The following is a 26,274-nucleotide window of genomic DNA, read 5'->3' as shown; positions in this document are numbered from 1 at the left end:
CTGCCTCTGCCAGAGGCAGCCTCAGCTGGATTCTGCTCATAGCTTTTATTTGTTTTTTTATCAGAAAAGCAAGGACAGATGCCTCCAAGCGTGGGAAAGGAGTACACAGGGATGGCAAATATCTTGAGGCAGGCTTGCATTTTCCCCGACGACGTGTAGGCACGCAGGGAGGCAGTCACGGGATAAGGGAGGAGCAGGAAGGGGGGATGACGGTTACATTCTTTCCTAGCTCCTAACCTATGCCCTGCCCCTGGGGATCGTGGGATCCTGTGCCTTCTGGGCCATTGCTTTCAACAGCCGGAGGCCAGGAACGCTGCTGACGTTTCAGCTGCTTCCACACTCACCCCGTAGGGCTTACAATATTCTAAGAATAACTCCACACACATATACTAAAAAGAAAATAGTGTTTCATTTAAGAATGTGTATTACTAATTGCATTTTTCCACTTGCATATTGTTTAGTGTATTTTTTTTTTTAAAGATTTTATTTATTTATTTGCGAGAGAGAGAAAGAGAGACAGAGAGCACAAGAGGGAGGAGGGTCAGAGGGAGAAGCAGACCCCCCGCCGAGCAGGGAGCCCGATGCGGGACTCGATCCCGGGACTCCAGGATCATGACCTGAGCCGAAGGCAGTCGCTTAACTGACTGAGCCACCCAGGCGCCCCTTGTTTAGTGTATTTTTAATATTTTTATAAATTTTATCCTCGTAACTTACCTATTGCATGATTAATTATACTCAATCTTTACATTTATGAATTTACGGTTCATTTAATGTTTGTAATTTGTTTATATCTTATTTTAAATGCATTGGCTATTAAGTTGCCTTAGTATTTGTAGCATATGAATTGTGAACCATTTTTAGTGCAAATACTGTTTTTATGTGAAATAAACACCGATACGCTAGTATTGTTCTTTTTTTTCCTGGTATTGCCATCACTAATCTTTGTTTAACTTTTCCCGCATATCTTCCAGGTGGTGAGGGCCTTTTTGAAAAGTGAAATAGATGTTAGGCGTGTGGCGTTCTTACACGTGTGGTGGGCAGAATGACGGCCCCCAGAGAGGTCCATGCCCTAGTCTGCAGAACCTGTGAATGCAGTAGGTTTTATGACACAAGAAGCCTCTGGAAGCTGGGATGGCGAGGAGTGGGCTCCCCCCGGGGCCCCTGCACCCGGTGAGCCCCGATCTTAGTCCGTCCCGTGTGCCATGAGTCCCTGCGCTCGCGATAACTTGTTGCAGCTGCAGAACCCTGCAGTGCTGTGTTCTGGAATCACTTACCCATTTGCGCTCACAAACCCAGGTTAGAGGCCTGCTTGGCCCTTTCCTAATGATGCGTAGGAATTCCCCGTGTCTTTCGGGTACTAATTCTTTGTTGGTTGCATGTTGTAAATAAATGTGTTCTGGTTTTCTATTTCTGTAAAGGCCTCTCGACGCGCCTTTTGACACAGACTTCATGACTGTAATAGAGTCAAATGATTGATTGTTCAGCTCTTGTGTTTGTGTCTTGTTTCACAAGTTTCTGTCTCATTCAGGAACAGGAATGCAAAACAGCTCCACGTAGGTCGCAGATGGCAGTGTTAAAAAGCAAAGCTTTTAGGGCGCCTGGGTGGCTCAGTCGGTTGAGCGACTGCCTTCGGCTCAGGTCATGATCCTGGAGTCCCGGGATCGAGTCCCGCATCGGGCTCCCTGCTCGGCGGGGAGTCTGCTTCTCCCTCTGACCCTCCCCCGTCTCATGTGCTCTCTCTCTCTCTCTCATTCTCTCTCAAATAAATAAATAAAATCTTAAAAAAAAAAAAAAAGCAAAGCTTTTAAAACTTTCAGTAGGAAGAACAGGAGTGGTGATTTTTTCTGTCCCTGGCCCCGCTCCTGGCCTGGCCCCGCCCAGGCTGACGCTTGGAGCTGGACACGTGCAGGCTCGCCCTCCTGCCCCCCAACCACCAGGGAACCCCCACCCCCTGCTAGGATCCCGGGATTTGGTAAACAGCACCCCCAAGGTGCTCCCTACCCCACGGGGAGAGAAAGATCTCTATCTAGAACCCCGGCAGTGGTTCCCACAATGTCCCCCACCTTCAGGCAGGACACTGCACCCCTCCCTCTGCCGGGCTGGTCCCAGGACCGAGAGGAACCAGGGACGCCTCTCCTGGTGAGTCCGCAACCTGCAGGACCAGGGCCACCAAAGGGCATTGCTTGGGGATGAGCTCCTCCTGTGCACAAGGAAATCCACCCAACGGGGTGTCTGACCTCAGTCCTCCCCACTCTCTCTGCCCCTCCCCTGCAATCCCAGCACTAGCGGGCTCAGATGGGCCTGGGGCCTGGGAAGTTTGGTGGAGTTCTGAGGCCTCCCGGGCAGGTGGTGGTCCGTGCCTCAGTCTCCCTGCTCCCTGCCCCTTGCAGGTACAGCCTAATGAGGGATGAAGGGCTGCGGGGCACCCCTCAGCTTAGGGCCGGGCTCCCTCCCCAAACTTGCAGACCCACTGGCCAGGTTGGGCCTCATCAGCACCTTCTCCTCGGCCTCACCCCATAGAGGGCAAACTGAGGCAGGGATGAGCTGTTGTTCACAGGCCTCCCGGGTCTGTCAGGATCCAGCGTTCTCATCCGGGCCTGCGGCCTTCCAGGGAGCCAGCATCCCTGGCTGCCGTTGAGGATAACTCACTGGCCCCACGTGGTCCTCGTGAGCACTCTGAAGACCCCAAGGGGAGCAGCTCAGAGGGTCACCACTCCAATCGCGGCCCAGCTGACGGGGAGGGTGGCTGGAGGCCCCCTGGAGCGGCCGAGAGCCAGGAAGCCTTCTGCGCACGCACGGCCACATGCTCAGCTTTCTGGAGCAGACCTGGCTTTTAGGAGCAAACACGCATCGGCACAAATGAGCACCCAGTTCCAGCAGCCCATGGAAGGAAGGGCTCCTCCTCCTCCCGCACCTCGGCAGGGGTGAGTGGAGCCTTCTCTTCCGCCCCACACGCTGGGTGCGCACACCTGGCCCCTCCCCCACGCAGGTGCCCCAGTCACCAAACAAGAGAAAACACTCCAAGTCATTGTCCCGTCGAAACTGCAGTGCCGTCAGCTTTACGTTACTACGTATTCGTGGAAGGGAAAACCTGCACATTACAACTTAAAAATGGAAGCGATTTTACAATTCCCCAAACTGATAAAAGCTTAAAGTCACTCACACATGAACAGAGAAAATACTGCCTTTTTACTCATTTGAAAGCAAGACCGCCGTCCCTCTGGCCAAGGGGGCCAGGCGTGGAGACGTCCAGTGGGCACCGTGAGACCGTCTGAAGAACGTTCCGGTTTCCTCCCACAGGGTAAAGCTGGGCGACCATTTCCTCCAAGTCACATGGAGCTGACAGCCCTTCAGCTTGTTCAGCAGGAAAGGTCATGTCCACACACACCCCGCATCGTGGGGCCGGGCTCTGTCCCCTCCGTGCCTGCCCCAGCCGAGCCCCCAGCCTGAGCGCCAGAGTGGACCACACTCCGTTTGCCTTTTAATTGTAATCTTGAAATAAAAGGGACAAAACTTTTAGTGATCTTTTTATTATGTTCACATGCTCAGGGTGAAGTGACCCCTAGCCCCGGAAGTAGCAACAAAAATATGTTAGTTAGATATTATAATTCTGGTAACTGAAATAAAGACAAATAGAAAACGATGTTAAAACATTAAAAAGTTGCAAATTTTCATTAAAGGTATTTACATGTGTATTCTGATGCCTAATTTATACACATTTTTTTAAATTAGCTTCATAAAATATTCTGAAATATGAAAATAATAGAAATAAATAGTTAAATACCCACAACATATTCAGGAATGAAAAGTCAATTATTAATTCCTGTTCCAAATTTACATATTTATTTATAAATGGCCAAGGGATCTTACAGTTCCTTCCAAATTTTTTATGTTTTATTTGTGGTTCCTTAATAGTCTATAACTCTGTAAGGCTTTCAGTAGCCACGAGTCACTGCTAGGGATCATCTCAACGTAAATGCAGGATTCTTCCGTAACCAATGATGCTAACTGGTCTTAAATGCACCCAATTTTGTCAATCACTAAATTAAGTATTTTTACAAGTATTTTTTTAAGTTACATAAGTTACAATATATAGAAAATAGGACACAGATATTTGAAAGTTTTGATCGGAGAACGAATGGTTCCTTCACTAACTCGCGTCACCGCTGCTCTGGTTACGGAAGCGTCTGGTCTGCGCGTGGACGGGCCGGCAGGTCGAGCCGCTGTTCCCGGGCCAGGAAGGCTCCTTTAGTCATCGGTCGGCATCTGCACTCTGCTCTGTCCACTGAAGGTTTATGCTATTTCTCCCCATATACTTTTTATTTTTTAATTGGCTACTGTTTTTAAAGGTAATTCTCTTAGTCTTATCCTTGCTGTGTATGAGAAGGTATTAGTTCGCCCAGAATGGAGAATGAGTCGTGCGGATTCACGGTCACGAACGCACTCAGGGAGCACACCGCTCAAACAGCCGTTAGGGGTTTTCTAAAATACGTTTTGTTGTTTCACACGGTTGGGAACTCACAATACCTACGCACTAGTCATTTAGTCCACATTTCGTCCATCGCGCCCAGTTCTCGCTGGTGTTCGGAAAGCCTGCCTGACGCTCAGGAGGCCGCACGGTGGGACAGGAAGGGCCAGCCGCCTCGGGTCCCCGGGAGGCTCGGCCGCGGGGAGTACAGCCCTGCGCGGGGGGACACCGGGGCGCCTCCCAGCAGACTGCTGACGCACACGGCTGGTCGCCACGGCCGCCCGCAGAGGAAGCACGCGGGCCCACTCCCCGGGCCCGACGGCTGCCCAGGAGCGGGGTCTGGGTTCGTCATTGGAAGTGGTGTTTGGTGTTTGAAGTATCACAGGACCAACTTATGGTCCCAATTCGAGTGTAGACGTGTGAGGGGCAGCACGACAGGCCCGAGGCAGACGCCCTGCGGTCTGGGCTGGAGGCTCACTTGTGACGTACGTGAAGTAGAAGCTACTCCACGCCAGAGTCCACAACACCACGTCTGCCTCTAGGTTTTAGGAGAGGGTTGTTCGACCGACACGTGTGGTCAGGCGAGCTCAGGACAATCAGGGGACAGTCACTTCATAATTCTGTCTGGGGGCTGCACACGTGTAGGGGACGTAAGCGCCCTGAGCATAGCCCTGACTCGGAGCAGGGGGGACTGCCGCGGACCCCACGTTCCTCACGGGCCCCGGCGCTCCTCACGAGTGCCGCAGGGGGACCCACGCGCGGTGACCTGTGAGAGTGGGGAGCGTGGGCTCCGTGGACACGGGTGAGAAGGTGCGCCAGGCAGGGGCGGGCAGACCGCGCCCGGCGGGGGGGACGGGGCCCGGTGAGACTCGCGCCCGCCGTCTCTCTCCCGGCCGGTTACCACTGCCCGGGGGCCAAGGCCCGGCGGGCATTCTGCCACGTGTGAGAGACCACCATGCACCAGGTTCACAGCGAAGCCTTTATGGAAGTGACGGCGAGCACACGAGGGGAGAGCGCTGTGCTCGCGTTACGCCCTCCGCGTGCTGACCCGCCCGGGCAGCGGGGTCGGTGCTCTTCAAACACGCTGATGCTCTTCTGTTCCCACTGGGCTGGGAGGTCAGACGCCCGGCTGCTTGAGGCTGCGGCGGGTTTGGTCCTAGCCCCGGGATGCAGGTTCTTCGGTCAGCCGCACACCCGGCCCGACAGGTAAGGACGAGTGGGGCCGAGAGCCGAGGGACAGCGGGGGCGGTGGACGGGTCACCACGTCCAAGGACGGATTTTAGGAGAAATGGTTCACAGTCAGGAAACTTGCTCCGTCCCTTGTGGGGACAAAGGAGGCAGAATGCGTGTCATGTCACCGCTTCGTGTATGTCCTGCCAGAGCTTTTGCTCAGTCCCTTCGGGGTTGGGATCTTGCTTCCAACCTTTGATCCTGAGGTCCCTGATTTGGCCACGGCTGGGCCTTTACCTGCTGGACACACAGACACACAAAACACAGGCACCGTGTTAGGAGGGAGACGAAGACACGAACAGAGTGCGAGGCCGCGGTGACGGCACAGTGGCCCCTCAGTCCGCAGGGGCCCGGGCTGAGCAGGGCAGGCGCGAGGACTGGCCGCACCGGCTGAGGCGGACGCGCACGTGAGCCGGCAGAGAGGAAGGAACGGGGCTCAGAGGAGGAGCCTGACGTCAGGGACGGAGGGAAGAGAACGGAGCTGTTTGCCAATTGCTGGCTTCAGAAGCCCAGCTCCAGTAATGAAGAAAGGGGCGGCCGTGAGACTAGGGCTTCGTTTCCGGGCTGAGGAGCCTCGGGCAGGCACCCCCCTGGTGGGGGTGGCCCTGGCGGGGAGGCCAGAGAAGGGTCCCAGAAGGGGCAGGAGACAAGGAAGACGACAAGACAGAGCTTCCCAAGGAGGTCAATGGAAGGATCAGAGGATCGCAGAGACCCTTGGGACAACTTGGAAGCCCTGGAGATGTTAGCTGACATGCTGTCACTGGGTCAGAAAAGTTAGTCACAACCCCTCCAAGTGCCCGTATGCCTGGTTTCTGGAAGAGGCCGCTGTGGGGCGGGGGGGGGGGGGGCCGTCAGCCGAGCACCGCCCTCGGCACACCCCAAACGTAAAGCTGTGCATCCAACAGTGTTTTGGTTGGGAATAATTTTCTAATGAAAAATATCATATTTTCCTCTAAGGCATTCTAAATCTGACATAAAATAGTGAAAAACATGATTTAAAAAACAGGTAGTGGGCATTATCTGTGAATCTACATTTAACTTTGTGTTTCTAAACACTCTGGTTTGGTGATGCAGAAAGAGGCCGAGAACAGGGTCTGCACCCTAAGAACACCCGGGGGCTGGGTCTGCTGCGTCCATGACGCCGCGGGGAGCCTCCAGAAAGGGCAGGATCCATGCATGCATCTAGTGCTGACAGAGTTCTGGTCAGGCAACGAGCCTCCTCACTAAGAGCCGGAGACAGGATGCAAAGACTGAGAGACAACGGAGGGCAGGGACCCCACCATGCGGGCACCGACGTGCAGGAAGGCGCGGGCCTTACCCGGCGGCAGAGTGGGTGCCTTGGGCAGCACGTGGGTCTTACGCAGGTTCATCGTGCAGCCAGCGGGGCCCATGAGGTGAGCTTTCCACGCCTGAAACAAAGGAGGCACACGGTGCGTCAACCCGGCACCCGAGGGAACAAGCGAGATGAGCTCCGCCAGAGCCGAAACCAGGGGCAGCCGCAGCTCCTGACCGACCCGGCAGACGGAGCGTCGTCACGGACCGGGTGCCACCGTGTGGGTCTGGGGAGCGCACGGGGCTGTGGGTGGCCTCCAGGAGCGCAGGGTGGCCCCTGGTTGATGGTCAACAAGAAAGCAGGGACTTCAGTCCTAGAATGACGAAGAAAGAACTCTGCCAGCAGCTGGGTGAGCTTGGCGATCCCTCCCCAGCCCAGCCCACAGATGGGATCGCAGCCTGGTGAGACCCTGAGCAGAGGAGATGTTCGGCTGTGCCCACAGCTCCTGACCCACAGAAACCGTGAGACCGTAAAAGGGCGCTGAAGCCACCAGCGAGGGGCCACTTGCCACCCAGCACGGGGGACCGAACTCTGAGAAAGCAGACGGGAAGCTTGAGAGGCCTGCTGACGCCTGTAGCTGCGAGCCAGGGGCCGGGCAGCCGCTCCAGTCGAACGCTGGGGAGCTGGGGACGGGGGACAGGGCGGGGCAGGCGGGAGGAGGGGCCGAGGGCTGCAGTGCTCAGAGCCGGCAGCTACACGGGGCAGCCAGAGGAGGGGACGGGGTGTCACGGAGCAGCCAGAACACAGATGCAAAGGCTCCTAAATCCTAAAACTAAAGGGCACGCGAGAGAACGTGTGTGTGTGAGAACTATGTATACGTAACCCTTTAAAAAGGCTAAGCCGTTAAAAAGAAAGGAGCCCTGTAAGGAAGGAGGGGTGGGGAGCAGGGACAGCAGCTGCCTGGTTCCCGAGCATGTCCCGTTTTATAGGCTCTGGAACAAGCAGAGTACTTTATGTCATTACAGGACTTAATTAAAATAATCCCCTATAGTCGTGGAAGGACACACCAGCACCCAAGAACCAACCGCGGGAGAAACTAAGTTCTCAAACTCAAAGGTGCGTCCGACCCGGCCTAACCTCCAACCCACAGGAAACGGAGGGGACGAGAACTACATCGAAGGACGCCAGGAGGGACGCAACCAGCAGACGCAGCCCACGCGAGCCCTGCGCGAGCCCTGCGGCCACCGGCCCCTCCGAGCTGTAGGGAAGAGCCCGCCCAGGAAGCAGTCCCCGGGGCGGCCTCCCCGGAGCCCGGACACGAGCGCTTCTGCACCGTGCTGTGGCTGTGCTCCAGGGAGCACGAGAAGGGGGCACACGGTGGGTGCAGATGAAACACGCGCCCACCGTCCTTCAAGCGGGGACGGGACGCCAAGGCCGCCTGCGGGCTCCTGTGCGCCGCTGCGTGCTTTGTTACGGACTTGACGTCTTCTGGGGCAGGGAGGACGAGCCTGGGACAACCGCGCGGGTATGGGCTGACTGGCGCAGTCCGTGCAGAGCCGTCTCGCGCGCACCGCGTCCCCGAGGGCTGGGACAGGGAGAGCCTGGCAGCAGGACACAGCCGGGCGGCAGGTGGCAGTGGTGAAGGGGGTCGGGGCAGAAGCAGCTGAGCAGAGGCAGGTCTCCAAAGCCACACTGCCTGGCACACGGAGGTGAGGGACGGACGGCCCTGCCCCTCGAGCACTAAGCTGGAGTCAGCATGGCTGACGAGGGAGGGACGAGAGCCTGCAATCACCCGTGATGTGGGATTTCCACGCGGTGCCGAGCTCGGCTTTAGTCATGCGAGGGGACCGGCGTGCTGTGGTCTGGCCTAGACGCCATCTGGGGCCCCAGCACACGGAGGAGCGCAGAGGCCGGACGGAGGCCAGAGCCCCTCACACTCCCCGCCGCCAGAGCTGAGCCCCCCCACCCCCCCAGAGGGTCCACGGCGCTGCGGAGGGAGGAAAGCACCTGGGCAGGCAGGTAAACACAGCAACTGTTCGGGCAGCGCTGCAACAGACCGGGGTGCTCCCCGAACACCCCCGCCCCCTGCCCGCGGTCCATCCCCGACAACCTCGTCACCGTCACCTGCACGGGGCTGGCCCTCACCTCCTCTCCAGGGGAGAAGTTCTCATGGCACAGAGGACACCGGTTTGCCAGCTTCTCTGGTTTGGCAGCTGAAAGGGTGTCAGTAAGACAAGATTTAGTTCCTCCCGTGAGACCCGCACGGGGAGCAGGACACACCTGACCGGACACCCCCTCCGCAGCGGGCCCCCCAGGCAGGGCACTGCGGACACGGAGGGCACCGCGGACACGGAGGGCACCGCCTGAGCCCGCACTCACGGTTGCACTCCTTCGTTTTTATGTGTCTGGGCAGCTCTTCCTTCAGAACAGCCTCGCTGCAGCGGTAACACTTTCCAAACCCGTCTTTCTTGTCGCATTCTGTCAGCAAGTGCTCCGTCAGGCTGGAGATCTCCACCACCTGCATTCCGAAGTGCAGAAGGAAGCACGTCTCCGAGAACACTGCAGTGCGTGCTGCCCCCGCCAGCCTGCACGATCCGAGCTCGTGCACCTTAGCTCCGTCCTCACCCCGCTAGCCCACAGGGCTTCTGCCATCCTTCCTGGCGCTCTGCTCAACACCCCGTGTCCTCTCATCATCTTACTGTGGTAGCATCTAAAGGCCACGGCTAAGGGTGAGGCCGGAGGAGTGACGGCTAATTCCAGTGGGACACGTGTAGTGAGCCGCAGAACAGCTTAGCCATGTGGCCTCTGGGTTCAAAATCCCGGCTCCCTCACACTTGTAATGTGCACAGGATCCCAGGAAGAGTGGTAGGAGATTCCCCTGCCACGCTGGTAGGTTATATGCACGACGAAACTTCATGCCACGGACTCACACACCCTGCTGGAGAAGTCAGCACCTCCACTGGGGTCTAGAGTCCGCACTGCCTGCCTGAGGGTATGGAGGGGTCTGCCCACGCGGGAGCTTGCAAGAGCCCCAAGGCAGAGGCAAGAAGTTCCTTCTCTCAGTTCTCCCCCTTTATCAAAAGAAAGGCCACTGCATCAGAGAAGAGATTCAAATTTGGGGGGTAGGAGAAGATTTCTTAAACAAGATACACGAAGTGTCAACCATGAGAAAGATGCATAAGGTGGACAACGTTAAACTTAAAGGACACATTAGGATGACGGACAGGTTGGACCCCAAGCAGGAGAGGCCGGCTACGGCATCTGGGGCCGGCAAAGGACCCCGGTCCAGACACAGCAAGAATGACCACAGATCAGTAGAGTAAGACTGGCAATCTATTTTAAAACGCGAACCAGAGGGTGCCTGGGGGGCTCAGTCGGTGAAGCGTCTGCCTTCGGCTCAGGTCATGATCCCAGGGTCCCATGTCCGGCTCCCTGCTCAGTGCGGAGACTGCTTCTCCCTCTGCCCCCGCCCCCCCCCGCTCTCTCTCTCCCTCGTAAAAATAAATAAAATCTTAAAAAAAAAAAAACAACCCATGAACAAGAGACTAGAAGGTATTTTCTAAAAGAAGGCAGCTGAGCAGCCAGCAGATGGACGGAGGGACGGACACGTGCCGCACCTGACCATCCGCAGAAAGCAGGGAGGCGGTGAGGATGAGGAGCAGCCCCCCACACCCTGGCTGGTGCGTGGACGTGTGGCCCCTCTGAGCCCCGCCTGCGTCAGCCCTGCAGCCCAGTGGGGCGCGCCCAGCCACTCCACCCCCGGGGTGCACCCCAAATGGTGCTTTCACAGGCGCACTGGGAGATGGATGCCAGAATCACTCATGGTAGCCTCACACTGGACACAGCCAATTTCCGAAAACAGTAGGACGGAGGGATGGATTGTGGACTGTTCGAACAATGACTGCTATAAAGCAGGAAGACTAACACGACACAAAATAATTAGTTTGTAGGATTCCATTCATAGAAACTCAAAAAGCGAGAAACACTGACTTGTGGTGTCGGGAATCGGGGCAGTGGTGACTCTGGGGGGAGAGGCGGTGCCTTCGAGGCCCGGGGAGCTGGGGCACACGGTGCCATTCTGTGGGGGTTCAGGGGCTCAAACGCTTCTGACCTGTATACGGGCACCTCGTCAATACCGTGTTGTTTACGGACTGCGGGTTTGTGGCAACTCTGCAGCGAGTGAGGCTGGCGCCATTTTTCCAAGAGCATTTGCTCACTGTGTGTCCTGTGTCACATTTTGGGCGTTCTCATGGTATTTCAAACCTGTTCGTTGTAATCGCATTGGTCACGGTGACCTGCGGTCAGGGAGTGGGGCTTGCGGAAAGCTCAGACGGCGGCTAGCATTTCTTAGCAGTGAAGTACACTTAACAGACCACAGTACAGTGTGGACGTAACTTGTGTGCGCCCTGAGAAGCCCGAAACGCCCCTGGCTGGCTCTACTGCGGTTGCTGTTCTGTGCTGGTCTGCGGCAGGACCCCCGCGAACCCCGAGGGGCGTCTGCACATTACGTGCGTGCCACGCACTTCGGTGAGGTCAGGGAGAACGCACCAGCTGCACACACAGAGGGGGGCTCTCCATTCAGCTATGTCCCCAGGCCTTGTCCTCTGCGGACGCCGTGGCCCGGGCAGCCCTGCAGGGACTGACCTGTTTGCAGTGGGCGCACCTCGTCAGCACGGGGCAGCGCTTCCAGTAGTGACGGTCCAGCCCCTCTTCTGTGAAGGACTCACTCCTTTCCCCACAGAAGATGCACAAACTGGAACAGGACAGGAGCGGAGATGAAGGCATGGGCGTCGTCCAGGGACGCGCACGCCTTCCCCGTCTGCGGGCGGCCTGGGGTCCGTGGGGGCACAGCGCGCGGGGGCGCAGTAGGAAGAGCGGGTGTTTGTGACAAACTAGCGCGAGGTCCCTTCAAGTTCTAACCCGTCAGCATAATCAGGCAGAGACACTAAGTCACAAGAACAAAGATATTCTACTGAAATGCCTGTAGATTTGCCGTGTGGCTGCACGGGGAAAAGTGTTCTGCTGTCACAACATTCTGGGCCTTTAGCAGCGCTCTGACAAACGGCTGCTCGCTTCCCTGGGCGTAAAGGGGGAACGGCATCCTGACTCTCCCGGGGCGGGGGGGCCCATCGGTCCGGAGGGCCAACCCGACCTTTACGAATGACTGGGAAGAGCCGGTTAGCTTACATAATCCCCCCGCGCTCGAGAAATATTTCCTTCGCGGCACCTGCACGCGGCCGGCCCCTTCAACCCTCGCAGCACAGGCTAAAGAACCTCTACTCACTTATCTAAATAGTGATTATCTGGGACCTCTGGAGCCGGCGCTGGGGCTGCTTTCCCTCCTTGTGTGTCTGAAACGAAAATAGAAAGGATTTAAAATAACCTTCTGTAAAAATTATTCTCAAATTTTTAGTAACCAGTTTGGTGTGAAATACACTTAAAAGCAGCCAAGTTGAGGGGCGCCTGGGTGGCTCAGGCGGTTAAGCGTCCGGCACCTGATCTTGGCTCAGATCATGACCTCGGGGTCGTGGGATGGAGCCCCGTGTCGGGCTCCACGCTTGGTGGGGAGTGCTGCTCCCTGTCCCCCTGCCCCTCCCCTGCTTGTGTTAATCTTACAATCCCTGGGTATTTGCTCAGGGAGTGACGGGTTTGGGGGCAGACAGTCCCCATGCCCAGTACCTACCCTGACTCTCCGCCTCCACTGAGGGGCCTTCTTTCCCCTAAGAACAAAAACAGAAAGATCAGGGACAGATGGCTGCACAGTGAGAGTCTGTCCAGGACGCATTTTGATGCCGAAAATAAGTTCTTCGTTTTCAGACCTTCTACCAACAAGTAACAGAGCTCTATGGGCCGTGAACGCCCAAATGTGTGTCTTCCCCTCACAAGCCCCATCACGGGCTCCTGTCCCTGCTGCCGCTTCCCAGTGGCTCACCCTCCTCAGCGCCCATGGGCTCTGGGCAGCACGTGACTGTCACCCTTCTCCACGGATGCCTGGGCCACCCCAGGAGCCCCATCTCCTCAGCCGCCTCCCGTTCCTGGCTCCTCACGCTAGGCAGGCTCTTCCTGGTTCCCAGGCTCACGGCCCTCGGTGCGAGTGACCAAGGGTTCAAGCCTTCTCTCCTTGGGGGTCCCAGGACCCAGCTTCTCCTGACCAGCCTGCACCCTTGCAGATCAGGAGCCAGAGCCCCGGGCACACGCTCGGAGAGACCCCCGACATCGCCCCTTCTCCCCACTCAGCCTCCATCAGCCTGCCAGCAAATCCTAGCCTGGACTTAGAGCACACCCAGGCCACGCCTCATCTTGCCAGCTCCGGGGGCCTGCTTCGGGGTCCTCCCACGCAGTGGCTGGTGGGCCTGTGAATGCCTCGGCAGGCCGATTTACTTTTGCTTGAGATCCTCGGCCGGCTTCCTAGGTCAACTGTCCCCTCATCTCGAGTCTGCAGTGCCTACTGTGACCTGGCTCCAGCCGTCCCTCCAAGGGCCTGGTGCTCAAGCTCCTGCCCTCTCCTCCTCTTGCCCAGGTTTTCCCCCCGAGGCCCCCCAGAGCAAGGTGCCAGCCAGCAGCCCCTCCTGGGCTCCGCCACTGCCTCCCGCACTCGCTTCTGTATCTTTTTTTTTTTTTTTTTGAGAGAGAGAGTGAGAGAGAGAGCACAAGAGGGGGGAGCGGGAGAGGGAGAAGCAGACTCCCCGCCGAGCAGGGAGCCTGATGCGGGACTCGATCCCGGGACTCCAGGATCATGACCTGAGCCGAAGGCAGTTGCCCAACCAACTGAGCCACCCAGGCGCCCTCGCTTCTGTATCTTGATCACCATCCGACGCCCCTGAAAGAGGCGAGGGTCCCCAACGATGGAGACTCTTGTCTGTTCTGTTCTCTGATGCACACTGTGCCCAGCACGCTTGTGGACTAAACGGGTAACGTGCCATAGCAGCGTTCCCACGCTGAGGCAGCCCTCAGTCTGATGGGCCGGCTCCTGCCCTGGGTCAGACACCCTGCGACTGGGGTGCTAAGGACGCAGGGGAGCGCTGAGCCGTGGAGCAGGCAGAGGGGTCCCTTATGAGCAGCAGAGGGTCCCTGCTGGTAGCAAGCCGTGGCGGGGCTCAGGCCTTCCTGCCGCAGCTGCCCCCGCCCCAGAGCCCTGGGGGCCGCGTCAGCACGTCTCCTCCCCGGCTCTCTGAACACTGCCATCGTCCCTACAAAGCCTGACTGTGTGGTGAGCGCCTCACAGCACCCCCGAGCACCGACCAGCCTGGCCTGCGGGTCAGGGTGGGTGTTGAGGGCCTTCCTAGACTTTCAGTTTCAGGGAACAGCGACAGTGGGTGGCCCTACACGTAGCATTTAAGGGATATGCTACAAACATGGGTACTGTCTGCTGCATTTGTAGAGAATCACGCTTCATGTCAGAGTAAGTGACCCCCGTCACAGGCAAGCACGGAGCAGGACACACACCAGAACACAATCTTAGAGCTGGGGACGGTTAGTAGATGAACTTCGTGAAGCTGGCACGGGACTCACATGATTTATGTGCCTACACAGAAAGCAAACTCAGCGGGACTGCATTTTAGGCATCAAAACCTCTTCTTAAGAGAGACGGGTTTGGGGGCGCCTGGGTGGCTCCGATGGGTGAGCGTCTGCCTTCGGCCCAGGTCATGATCCCAGGGTCCTGGGATCGAGCCCCGCCTCGGGCTCCCTGCTCAGGGGGAGTCTGCTTCTCCCTCTGCCCCTCCCCCTGCTCGTGCTCTCAGTCTCTCTCTCTATTTCTCAAATGAATAAATAAAATCTTTAAATAAAAAGAGAGGGAGAGATGGGTTTGTGTATTTTGCAGGGAGACAATGTAAGCAACGCCGAAAGCTGGATGCTTTGAATAGCTTAGAAAACCGATCAGTAATTTTCAAATCCTTTTTTCTAAAACTCGGGAGCGATCAGGCAATCTAAAAATACTGTCATTCCCAGAAGCTTTGGAGCTGGATGGCGGGCACAGTGCTAGTCCCGTGACTGCACTTGATGGCGCAGGCCTGCACACGTGAACATGGTTAAGCTGGGAAGCATGCTACGGACACTTCACCACGAAAGCAGCAGCAGAGAAAGAGACTCCGTCGTCCTCAGCAGTCGTTCTAGGACAGCAGGCCCACGTCCGCCCCTGCCCCCTGGTCCACCCTGTACTGCCTTTTCCTTCACTGTCTCTTCCTCTTGGAGTGGTGGCCCTGAGGGGCGGGCGGGACTTCGTTTTGCTCCCTGCTTATTCCCAGGGCTCAGCACAGAGCAGGTGCTCAGCAAACGTAACGAAGGCAGACGAGCTGGCGAATGCACTCCGGGGAAGCTGAAGGACGCAGCCACCCGGCACCGTTTCCACAGACGTCTGGGGGGGGGCGTGGCCAGCGCCCACAGCATCTGGGGCTGGGCTCACTGCGGCTTGGGGCTGTGCCGAGACGGGGAGGAGAGAGGGCAGCACAGCCCGGCTGTCTTGGCTTAACCGCTGAGAGGTCTGTCCTTGGGGTAAGTCGCCTGAGTTTTAAAAATCTGTTTGCCCACTGGGGCGCCTGGGGGTGACTCAGTGGGTTAAGCGTCTGACTCTTGAATTTGGCTCAGGTCATGACCTCAGGGTCGAGAGATAGAGCCCTGTGTCGGGCCCTGCGCTGGGCGTGGAGCCTGCTTGAGATTCTCTCTCCCTCTCCCTCCCCTCCTCTATTCACGCTCCTTGTCTCTCCCTCTCTAAAAACATAAATAAATAAAATAAATAAAATAAATTCATTTCTCTATTTGTATGACATTAGGAAAAGTCGAGTACCTGCCGGACCTGCTTTAGCAAGCAGCTGTGAGAATCGGACCAAACATGAATGTCTTAAAGAACCACCCTTGAGGGACGTCTGGGTGGCTCAGTCAGTTAAGCGTCCGCCTTCGGCTCAGGTCATGATCCCAGGGTCCTGGGATCGAGCCCCGCATCGGGCTCCCTGCTCGGCGGGAAGCCTGCTTCTCCCCCTCCCTCTGCCCCTCCCCCCTTCTCTTGCGCAAAATAAATAAAATCTTTTTTTTTTTTTTAAAGATTTTATTTATTTATTTGAGACAGAGAGAATGAGATACAGAGAGCATGAGAGGGAGGAGGGTCAGAGGGAGAAGCAGACGCCCCGCTGAGCAGGGAGCCCGATGAGGGACTCGATCCTGGGACTCCAGGATCATGACCTGAGCCGAAGGCAGTCGCTTAACCAACTGAGCCACCCAGGCGCCCTCAAAATAAATAAAATCTTAAAAAAAAAAAAAAAAAAAAGAATCACCCTTGACTCCATGGTGAGGCCCCATCCCCAGGAAACTCCCTCCTCCAGGGCCCTTCTCTTCTGTCCTGTTCGCCCCAGCTGCCAGTACCTCCCGAATCATCACTGTGACTCTGGGCCACAGGCACTTCAACACCCACTCAGTTGTGTTTTCGCTCTCTTCGAGCCGTGGCAAGAACCCTCACCGCGAGGTCTCCCCTCCTAGCAGCCTGCGGCGGTGTGATCCCATCAACAACAGGCCGTGCAGCACACTCTGGAACCTTCTCCTCCTGCACCCCTGAAACCTCATGCTCCGTGATGAGCTCCTCCCCACTCCCTCTCCCCTTTTCTTTCAACTGAAGGACCTGAATGACAAAGTGAACGTTGTGACACTGCTGTAAATCCCAGAAACAGGACAGTCACTCTCCGACCCCCCCAGACGGCGTCTCCCAGGGCTGAGGACCAGGGGCTTCCTGAGAGGGAACATTTCCCTGAAACCTGCCTTCTTCAGTGCATGGGCATCAGATCTTCACATACGAGCTATTTTCCTCCTTTGCCTCTGAGGGAGGCTAGGAGCTCCGAAGAGGAAATCTGTCCTCCACCTCCTCCTTGCAGCCCTGGGGTTTCCTCTCTAAACATCACCAGCAGCTCACGCCAGTCCCTGGTGTCACTATCTAATTCAAACCAGCTGATGGAAGATTCCTTTTATGTAACCCCAAACCAGTTTTAAAAAAGCAACAAAGCCTACAGATCTCATCTACATAATGCCGTGAAAGGAAAGCAAGCATGCCGTGCATCTGTCTCGTGGGATGAGAAGTCAGGGCATCCGTGAACGCGCAGGGGTGAAGGATACGGGAGCCTTCCCAACCTGAGCTTCGGCCTGAATGTCCTTGAGTGCGGCCAACTGCCCTTGTAAAGCTTTAATTTCTTCTTTCTTTCGTTTTTCTGCTTCTTCTGTAGCTGCTTTCTTCTGTGCCTGGTATGAAAATTATTTTTCCATTAGAATAGCCATTTAGGGTAGTCTTAGAAATTGGGAGAACGTCACGGCATATAAATTATGTTTCTCATAAGTTATGACAGTCACTAAGATTAACAATATAGCTGGGGTCAAAGTACCTTCACCAAATTAATCTGATAAATGTTTACGGACAGATAGAAGCACACGTCCTCTCAGCTGTCACTATTCCTATTTACAGATGGGGAAACTGAGAGTCTCACAGGCAGAACGTGGAGGAGCTAGGATCTGAACTCAGGGAGACAAGGTTTCCCTGGTTTCCTGCACAGGAAGCTCCTTGAGTAATCTGTCGGTTTATTCGTGGACCAAGTAACTTCAATAGAGGATTAAGTCATAATTTCATAAAAGTTGACTTACCCTAATTTCAGCTTCTGTAGGTCTGCCATCTATTTTAGCAAATCCCTCAAAAATTGTTTTATAGAGAACATTCTTGCGTGTGGTGTTGTCGTCAGGAGGGAGGTACTCTAGAATAAAAGCCCGGTGCTGTTTATACATGTCCAAAATAACTCTAACCGCTGTCTCTCGAACCTCATACACTCTGTGCTCCAGGGCGCTCACTGAAAACTAAACATAAAGTTGGGAGGGGTTCTTGTGGTTACTGATTCTGACAATAACAGAGTTTATTTTCCCCCAGCATGAAAGAAATATAGGCACATTATAAAAATTTGGAAAAGAACACCACCCACAAAATTCTGGCTATTACGACACCAAGTTTTTCTCGCTGTGTTTCCCTCACACACGCAGTGGAGCTCACGTTGGATTATATATAACTTTGTGTTTCGCTTTTTTCCATTTAACATGCCAACGAACATTTTTTGGGTTATATCCTTCTGTAGACTTCATATTAAATATTATAAAGTATTCCAATCATCGAGAAGAGGAAATATAAGAAACTACACGCATCCACCATCCACATTAACCAGTGTTGTAATTTTGCCATGTTTGTTTTGGATCTTTAAGAAATGAAACACCGTGGTGATGGTGTGAGTCCCAGCAGAAGCCTCCCGGGCCCCACGGCCTTGCCGCGCTCTGCGAGGGCACGGCTCTCCTGAGGCCGGTCTGTGCGCTCCCATCCGGACGCGCGTTTACGTGTGTGTGCGTGCGTGCTGGGTACACACATGGGGTGTTTGTTTGACATTCTAAATAGTATACTGTGCTTATCTTTCTGAAACTTTCTTTCCTCCTACTCCACATTTCTTTGTCAAGGACGTTCGTTCGTCACGATCCATTTCAGCTGCTCTACGGTGTTGTGCCATGACACGTTCGTCCCATCCCACGCTGTCGATACCATGCTCAGTAAATTGACATCTCCCTGTGGGGCTTTGGGCGCCGGCCTCTCACTTCCCACAGTCTCAGCCTGCCACAGGCTTTTGGTTTTACCCCAGTCGCTGGCACCGCCTCTAGGAGTCCCACCCTCTGATGGTCACCTCCTACCTTTCCCACTTTTTCTAGTACTCCCTCCCCAGATAATTCCTCAACCCTGTCCGGGCCTCTGGTCCACTCTGGACCCAACACTGTCTTCTCCCGTCTGTCACCTCGCTCAAGTCTTTCCTGCCCCACGTGTCCATCACTAGGTCACTTCTGGGACCCCTTCTTCCTGTGCAGTCACGTGCCTGCAAACTTGAGAAGCATGCTGACTGGCCCCACGCCGGACTCGCCACGACAGGTGCCACGGGGGCTCCGGGCAGTGCACAGTGACCTGACCTGAGGCATTTCTGGCCAGTTCACTTCCTTAGATGTTAAGGGGGCGTCTCATACGTCCTTCTTGTGTCTCAAACCTCCATTATCCCGTCAGGCTTTGAGCGGACTTCGTCCGTGGAGAGGATGCGTGTTGCCCGCTCTGCGTGCAGCCAGCCCTGCTGCGTACACACCGGAGCCCGACCCCACTGGCCACTCGGGGACTTCGCTCCTGCCGTAACCAACCCCTCCTTCCAACGTTCCCCGTGCCTCGTCGCTGCGGCAGAGCTCACCGGGACTGAGACCAAGGCTGGCGTCTTGAAGCGGGGCGCCAGCTAATGGGCACCCATGTGCGCCGGGCACCAAGAAAACTGCACTTGGAGGCAAGAGAGAGGCTGGTCCACGTGACTGCAGAGTGAGTCAGAAGGGAAAGTCCCCTGGGGAGCTGGCAGTGGCCGGCCAGGCAAGCGATGACGGGGGCTGGACCTTCGTGCAGCAGGGGAGCTGGGAGGCCGGTCGGCGTCTGGATATATTCGCAGGAAGAGCCCACGGCATTTGCTGAGCCAACAGAAGAACGGTGTTGCCATTTACAGAAACACGGAAGGCTGAGAAGGAGCAGGTCAGAGAGGAGGGCAGGCGCTCCATCTGGGCGCGGGGCGGACACGGCTTGCAGGGGGAGTCAGGTGTCCAGGGAGGGCACGCACAGAAACTCTGTCTTCCACGGACGGGCAGGAAGGCGCAGGTGAGGTCAGCGAGGGACGGTGTGTGCACAGGAACGAGAAGAGGAGGCCTGGACACTCCAAAGTTAACGAGATCAGGAGGATGAAGAAGAACCAGAAAAGGGACCCAGACAATGAGGCCAAGCGTGGGGTAAGTGGGGCGCAGAGCTCCAGAAGTCTAGGGAGGGAGTGTTTGAAAGGCTTACTTACTTCAGTGTCTAAATCATTCGTCCGTAGAGGAAACACATGAGTGGAAGTGGCCTGACATGATCCTGCCTTTCCTGATGGCACATCTGATTACATGAGGACCTGGTCCAGGTCTCCGAGTCGATGCATGCGTGGAACCCACGGAGAAGGGAGGCCCTCCCTTCCCGCACGGACGGGAAGGAATGCGGAGCGCTGATGCTTGGGCTGCGCCAGAACGAGCTGCCGTGAGGGCGCTGCAGCTCGTCTCACGCTGGCTGCATGCTCAGAGCGCACTTCCAGCACATTCGAAATTAGGGAGAGGGGAGTCCTGGCTCTGGCAGACAGCTCCTCTCCCAGGACGTCTGTGGTTTCATCAGGTCGTCCATTTCCGCTGCTCTACACATCCAGATGCTTGATGTCCCCAGTGACACTGCAGCTCTCTCTTACGGACACGGGCTCTTCACAGTCTGTCCACCACCAGGGACCAACGTCCACACGTACGTGCCGACTCACGGCAGAACGAGGAGCAGGAAGCCTTTGTTAGATGAAGCAGCGACTGATTTTCTGAAGTCATTCACTCACTCGTTCATTCAACAAACACTGAGTAGATGCCCACCATGCTCCAGGCCCATCTCAAGTGCTCGGCCACATGGCACCAGAGGTGCGCTTACCTTCATCACGTTATCGATGGTGAAGCCCATGCTCCCGGTGCCCAGGTCTTTCAGAAGCCGGGCCAGGAGGCCTATCTGACTCATTGCCAGATGATTCGAAGAGTTGGCTTTTAATGGCTGCACCAGGTAAGATGGAATAATTTGGAGAGACCTAACCTCCTTGAACAAGGCCATTTCCTATAAAAACCAACATAACTGTGTTAATTTGTACTAGAAAATGCTAGAGGCAACTTAGTATACTTCAGTATAATCCTCAAAGTAAAAATCGAAGGAAAAAACAGGGAATAAAAAATAGCGGTAAAATAATTTATCTCTAATAACCTCATTATTTCTATTTAAGATATAATGATTAAAAACAAAACCCCAAATCATAAAAAATAAAACCATGATCACTCACAGATAAATGAAAGCTTTACAAGAAATGTGATCTAAAACTTAAGATTTCATTTCTCAGGATTTCCCCACTTCAGGAAAAAGGTTTTCTAATTTCTAAAATTCTAGAACAAATGAGTATTGTGTTAGTCTTTATGAGACTGGCCAAGAGGGTCGCAGTGCACAGTTTCTGGCTGATGGGACCGCCGGTGGGCTTACGGGAGAGCATGAAGTCCCACTGCCAACGAGTAAGTCTTTCTACAATTAAGGTATTTAGCATTTAAGCAGCCAGACACAGAAAGAGGAATGATAAAATACTGAAGCATATGGGTTGCAATATAGAAAGAAATCAGTTTTGGGGGCGGCCTGGGTGGCTCGGTTGAGTGTCCGACTCTCGATTTCAGCTCAGGGTCATGGGATCGAGCCCTGCATTGGGTTCCATGCTCAGCGGGGAGTCTGCCTGGGATTCTCTCTCTCTCCCTCTCCCCCCCTCACCCCTTCCTCTCCCTCTCTTAAAAAAATAAATGACTAAATGAAGGACTGACACACTCTCATTTTCAATGTTCCTTTTGAAAGATGCCACCTCCCCCAGATTTACTGAGCCACACTGAGAGGGAGTATCTTGTAGGACTTGAGCATCACTTATTTTCACCTTCCTGTTAATATAATGTACTGCTTTTTCATTCTGCCCCAGAACTCAGGTTAAAGGAAATGAGATGACTGGTTCTTCATACTGGACGAATGACCCCCCTGAGAAACTAGGAAAGCTAGGGAGTCCTTCCCAACAGAATGTTGTACGGAATCTGAGGACTCCACAGACTTGCTGAAGCCCAAGCACGGGCCGCAGTCAGGGCAGAGCTCCCAGAACTCTCTCGGTATCCCCACAATACCTGGCCTGGAGGAGGCATGTTTGTTGAACGAACAAAACTATTTAGATTAAGGCCATTACACATTTATTATCTCTTTACCCCCAGTTTTCTACTCTGGTTTAGTTTTCCGTATATTTTTACTAGAAGTTACTAGCATACGTTGAAGAAGAGAAATACTAGACAAGTCAAACTATACTTTAATCGAAGGCAAACTTCAGCTCTCGAAGCACCAGGCAAGTATGACAGGGAGTCACGAGGAGGACCAATAACGCTATTAGGAGAGACAGAACCTGGTTCGGTATTCAGAAAGTCAAGTAGCGTCGTAACAGGCTCATCATTTACGGTTTCAAATTTTATGGTGAAATTTGTACCTGAATAAAATTGGAAGCTGTGACTCGGAGGCGAGCAGAAGAGTCTCCAGCCCTGGTGAGCAGGACGGGGATGGTTCTTTCCACACAGTGAGCGGTTTCGAGCTTACCCAGTTTGTGTTTAGGAATATATTGCGTAATTATCATTTTCAACAATTTCAAAGAAGCCTGAAAAACCTAAGAAAAAAGCGGCAAAAGCAGAGGAGCTCCTGTAACTGTATTCCAGCAGAGAAAACCTAACATTTACCGCCAGTAACAACTGTGGACACTATGCTGGAGATGCCCTGCTGCCGGAGGGCTGGTGAGGGCGGACTGAAAGCCGCTTCCCAAACACAGGGCCTTGGTACAGAAGGCGTGGGCCCGCACCTTGAGCGACGGAAAGAGCCGCGTGGGCCTGGGGGCCACACCCCGAACCCTCCTAACTGCCTACGCGCGGGCAGTGCGCCCCCGGGGCGTGCTCACTCTTGCGGCCCCTTTCACAGTCAGGGGATCCAGGAGTAACCCCAAGCCCCTCAGCTTCCATGGAAAATAAAGACAGAAACCGAGCGCCTAATCAGTGCCCGTGAGCCGGGCCTCAGCGGACCCTGGTTTCAAGGCGCGGGGAGGCTGACCCTGTCGGAGAGCAGGGCGCGCGGCCAGGGGAGCACAGACCGCGCAGGCTCTTCGCCCACCACACTTCTTGCGAGAGACCCTTCCTTCCTAGTGACACCCTGTGCTACCCCCGTGGCCACCCGACCTCCTGCGGCACCTCACCCGGGGCCACCGGGGGCACAGGGGACTCACCGGGGTCACTATGTCCCTGAGGGCTCTTCTCACGAGAAAGATGGACGCGCGCAGCATGCTCTTCAGCTCTTCCTTCGCGGTTCCAGCAGGCGTCTCCATCAGCCGCTTATACAGGGCAAGCAGCGCGTCCTCCCGGTACGACCACGTCTTGGAATAGGCCCCCGCGACCTACCACAGACCGGAGGCCGGCCTGACTCAGACACCACCCCACCCCAACACCGTGCGACCCGACACACGGAGAAGAATCTCTGGTGGGACAGAATGAGTATGCGTGTTTGAGGAAGTGCCTGTCCTAATGCGGAATACTGAAGACCCGAAAAACACGGGAATATGAGAAGTTCCGCCAAGAGAAGTACTGGGAAGCTGGGAACTAGGGGAAAACCCACTGGGCTCATTTCCATACGGAGGCCCTCCCATCTTCTGTTCTGCTTTGCCACCATTTCCCCTGGGATGGGCAGGTGTTCCAGAAAGGGGCAGATTTTCAATCCCAGCTCTGTCAGTACTAGACAGAAACACCCAGTCTTAAATGAACACGCATTCATAAAATCTTAAATTCTACCTTCTGTTTCTGCTGTTTTGTGTAATTAATGATTACTGAACGACTTCAACTGAACACTGAGACCAAAAGGGAGCCAACAAGATCACGGACAAAGCCGAGGGCGCCTCCCTGCCTGCCTCCTCCCCGTTCCGCACACCCGCCCGCGGCACTCGGCCTACCAGGCTCTCTCCGAGCACGTCCATGGCGGGGCCGGCCTCCCTCAGGGCCTTCTCCGTCAAGGGCTCCGGCTCTCCAGCCGCACCTCCCCTGGGAGCCTCGCTGACATCACTGTCACTCTTTTCTGGTTCCAGGGCCACTGCTGGCTGCTTCCGCGAGGCAGGAAGGGGCCGCTCGTCGTAGGGCACGGACTGGAGCTGCAGGGGAGGAAGGGCGGCTGCAGAGCTCCCCGGGTCTGCCCACCTGCCAACACCGCGTCTACACTGCAGGCCTGCTGCTCTGCACGATGGTAGTTGTATCGGATCAGAATAATTTATACAGGAGGATTCAACTGAAAAAATTAGGTTACGGTTTCCACTCCTTTCTAAACTCACCGTAGATCCAACAGAAAAGCGATATAGATTCAGCCTCAGTTACTATTTACCACTAGTAATTACGGTTCAGCGGACAGGTAGCTTACAAAGTAAAAGCTATTTTTTCCTGACAAGACTTCTGATTTTTTTCTTAGTTTATGACTTAGAAATAAGTATCATGCCTCATTTCAAACGTGTTCATTATCTGGCAGACACATACTAAAAACAGGCAGCCAAGCTAACGACCCTTCCACAGCCTTCCCGTGCTCTGGGCAGGCAGCTGTCTGTCCCCCCTCAGCCCTGCAGGTGCTCGCCGGGCCCCCTGCCCAAGTGATGGGCGACACGACACCCCCACCTCCTGGGGCTTCCATCCACATGCAGAGACAGAGGTGCACGCCTGAACACGTACATAGGTGGCAGACTTTCGGGAAATTAGGTGGAAGAGAGATTCCAGAGTCACTTCCACTGAGACATTAACTGGCGTCTGAAGAGGCCGGTGCATACTATGTGTGCAAGTGAGGTTCTCATACTCTAAACTCTACTCTGCTATAAAACAAAGATGCTGATGTGCTGACGAAGGGGCAGTTAAGACCATTTTAAACCAAAGTACTGAATATGACTTAAAGCAATGACATCACAGACAAGATGCTCCCGGCGGGGATGACAGGGACCCTTAGAGCTGTGCACTGGGAGGCCAGCAGCACGAGTGCTGTCTTCTCTGGCTTTCCTGGGCCTCAGGCTGCAGCAGACACGGGCCCGTGCCCACCTGATACCCTGCCTTCCTCCCCAGAGCCCACCGGCCGCGCCACCTTGCCCGCCAGCTGGAGCCCCCGCGAAGGCCTCCTTTGGTCCTCGTCATCACTCAAAGGCTGGCATGTGACCGGTGACTCAGAATGGGACGCGCTTGCCCCTTTCAGGGGACAACGTGCAGACGTGAAGCTGAGGGTCACACGCGAGAGCTCTAGCTCTGGGGTGACTTGGAACCACAGGAAACAGAGTGGAAAGACAGGAAGAGAGCGGGCGCTGAGGACACTGTGAAGCTACTGAACCCTTAAGCCTACATGAGCTCTCAAGTCCCGAGTGACAAACAGCAGGAGACCCCCAGTCTGAGCTAGCTCTTCTGCTACTTACAACACAGAAAATCCTCAAAGCACGGTAACCATACATGACTCGTATGGAGGCCCTACTGAAGTCCGTTCTGGTCACTTTATAAACATGGTCTCGTTTATTATTCCTGGAAACAATCCTTCAAGCAGATATTTGTACATTTTTATAGAAAGGAAAGCAGAGGCTCAGAAGGATGGGGCGTCCCGGACCACCGGCTGAATGGGGCAGAAGCAGGCAGGAGGCCTACACATCTGACTGCAGACAGGGCCTCCCAGTGAGGTGTCTTACCTGCTGGCTGCGTCAGCCACCACGTTCCGGCTTCGGCATTTACCCCCCATCACCTGGAATGTCTGGCAGGAAGGTTCTGCGTTGTGTACCCTGATCCATCCCCTGCATGGGGAAAGCCTTGGCACCATGCGGGTCCTCCCCATGTGTCTGCTGAATAAACCGCACACAATCTGAAACCGAGTTACCTACATGGGTCTTGAGATGAAGGTCTGTGGCGCGTGGTGACGGGTCCACTGTGGAGTGCTGAGAAGGGCCCAGGGCATGCGCTGGAGGCTTTTCCTGAAGGAAAGGCTCTGCAAACCGGCTTTCTGGTGTGCTTTCTTCTTGCAGCAGGGACGGCACTGGCTGTTGGTGGTGAGGACTGGCAGAGTGAGCAAGGGGCTGGGCGGGCAAGTCGGAAGGCCTTCGCATCTGGGGAAAAATGGGACACCTCACTCCCAGTGCTGTTGCCTGGGGGCAACAGGTGGGATGTGACCATTCAGGAAGGCAGAGTGACAATCTGCATCAACGGTGTCCCCCAGTCCTGTCGCAGCCTTTCAACCCTCTCCCCATGGTGGCCATGGCCCCACAGAGCACACCGGAGTGCCCGCGTGACAGCAAGCACAGTGCCTGGGTCACCCAGTGTGGAAACACGCACACGCACCTGCCAGCGGAGACGTGGTGCGTGGGGTAGGAAGCACCCGGGCGGGACCCCAACCCTGGCGTGGCCGCGTACCCTGTGGCTGTAAAAGCAGCCTGTTTTGTGTCATCACAACATAGTTACCACGGCCAGGGCGAAAAGTGTGCCGGACAGACGCTCTCATTTAAGGCACACCCCTTCTACCAGGAGGCAGAAACTGAGGCAGAGTGGCTAAGGAATGGCCCGGGGATCCCACCGCCGGCAAGGGGCCGGGCCGGAGCCCGGGCAGTGAGGCTCCTGAGTCCGCACCGACCCG

The 26,274-nt window shown here is 55.3% G+C and overlaps 1 protein-coding gene across 3 annotated transcripts in view; it reads right to left on the bottom strand.

Annotated features, from left to right (window-relative positions):
• Positions 1-3,514: 3,514 nt before the first annotated feature.
• Positions 3,515-26,274, bottom strand: part of CEP104 (centrosomal protein 104) — a 35,922-nt gene continuing 13,162 nt past the window's right edge. The window contains exons 9-22 of one of the 3 annotated variants that reach the window (XM_045898855.3): positions 25,529-25,750; positions 23,594-23,788; positions 22,877-23,044; positions 22,097-22,270; positions 20,485-20,661; positions 17,589-17,795; positions 17,085-17,192; positions 12,655-12,691; positions 12,256-12,322; positions 11,616-11,724; positions 9,351-9,489; positions 9,117-9,184; positions 7,017-7,107; positions 3,515-5,938 (exon numbers count right to left, since the gene is read on the bottom strand). In XM_045898855.3, coding sequence (XP_045754811.1) covers positions 5,823-5,938; positions 7,017-7,107; positions 9,117-9,184; positions 9,351-9,489; positions 11,616-11,724; positions 12,256-12,322; positions 12,655-12,691; positions 17,085-17,192; positions 17,589-17,795; positions 20,485-20,661; positions 22,097-22,270; positions 22,877-23,044; positions 23,594-23,788; positions 25,529-25,750 — 1,878 coding nt within the window. In that variant the 3' untranslated portion in view covers positions 3,515-5,822. The remainder of the gene's footprint in view (positions 5,939-7,016; positions 7,108-9,116; positions 9,185-9,350; positions 9,490-11,615; positions 11,725-12,255; positions 12,323-12,654; positions 12,692-17,084; positions 17,193-17,588; positions 17,796-20,484; positions 20,662-22,096; positions 22,271-22,876; positions 23,045-23,593; positions 23,789-25,528; positions 25,751-26,274) is intronic. The other 2 variants (XM_045898856.3, XR_010411139.1) reach the window with 2 other exon arrangements.

Source organism: Mirounga angustirostris, unplaced genomic scaffold (assembly GCF_029215605.1).
Source record: "Mirounga angustirostris isolate CCGP_5_RB_7025 unplaced genomic scaffold, mMirAng1.0.hap1 SCAF_4, whole genome shotgun sequence".
NCBI classification, from domain to species: Eukaryota; Metazoa; Chordata; class Mammalia; order Carnivora; family Phocidae; genus Mirounga; species Mirounga angustirostris.
The sequence above is the reverse complement of the archived record's forward strand: the minus strand, read 5'-3'. Positions and strand labels throughout refer to the sequence as shown.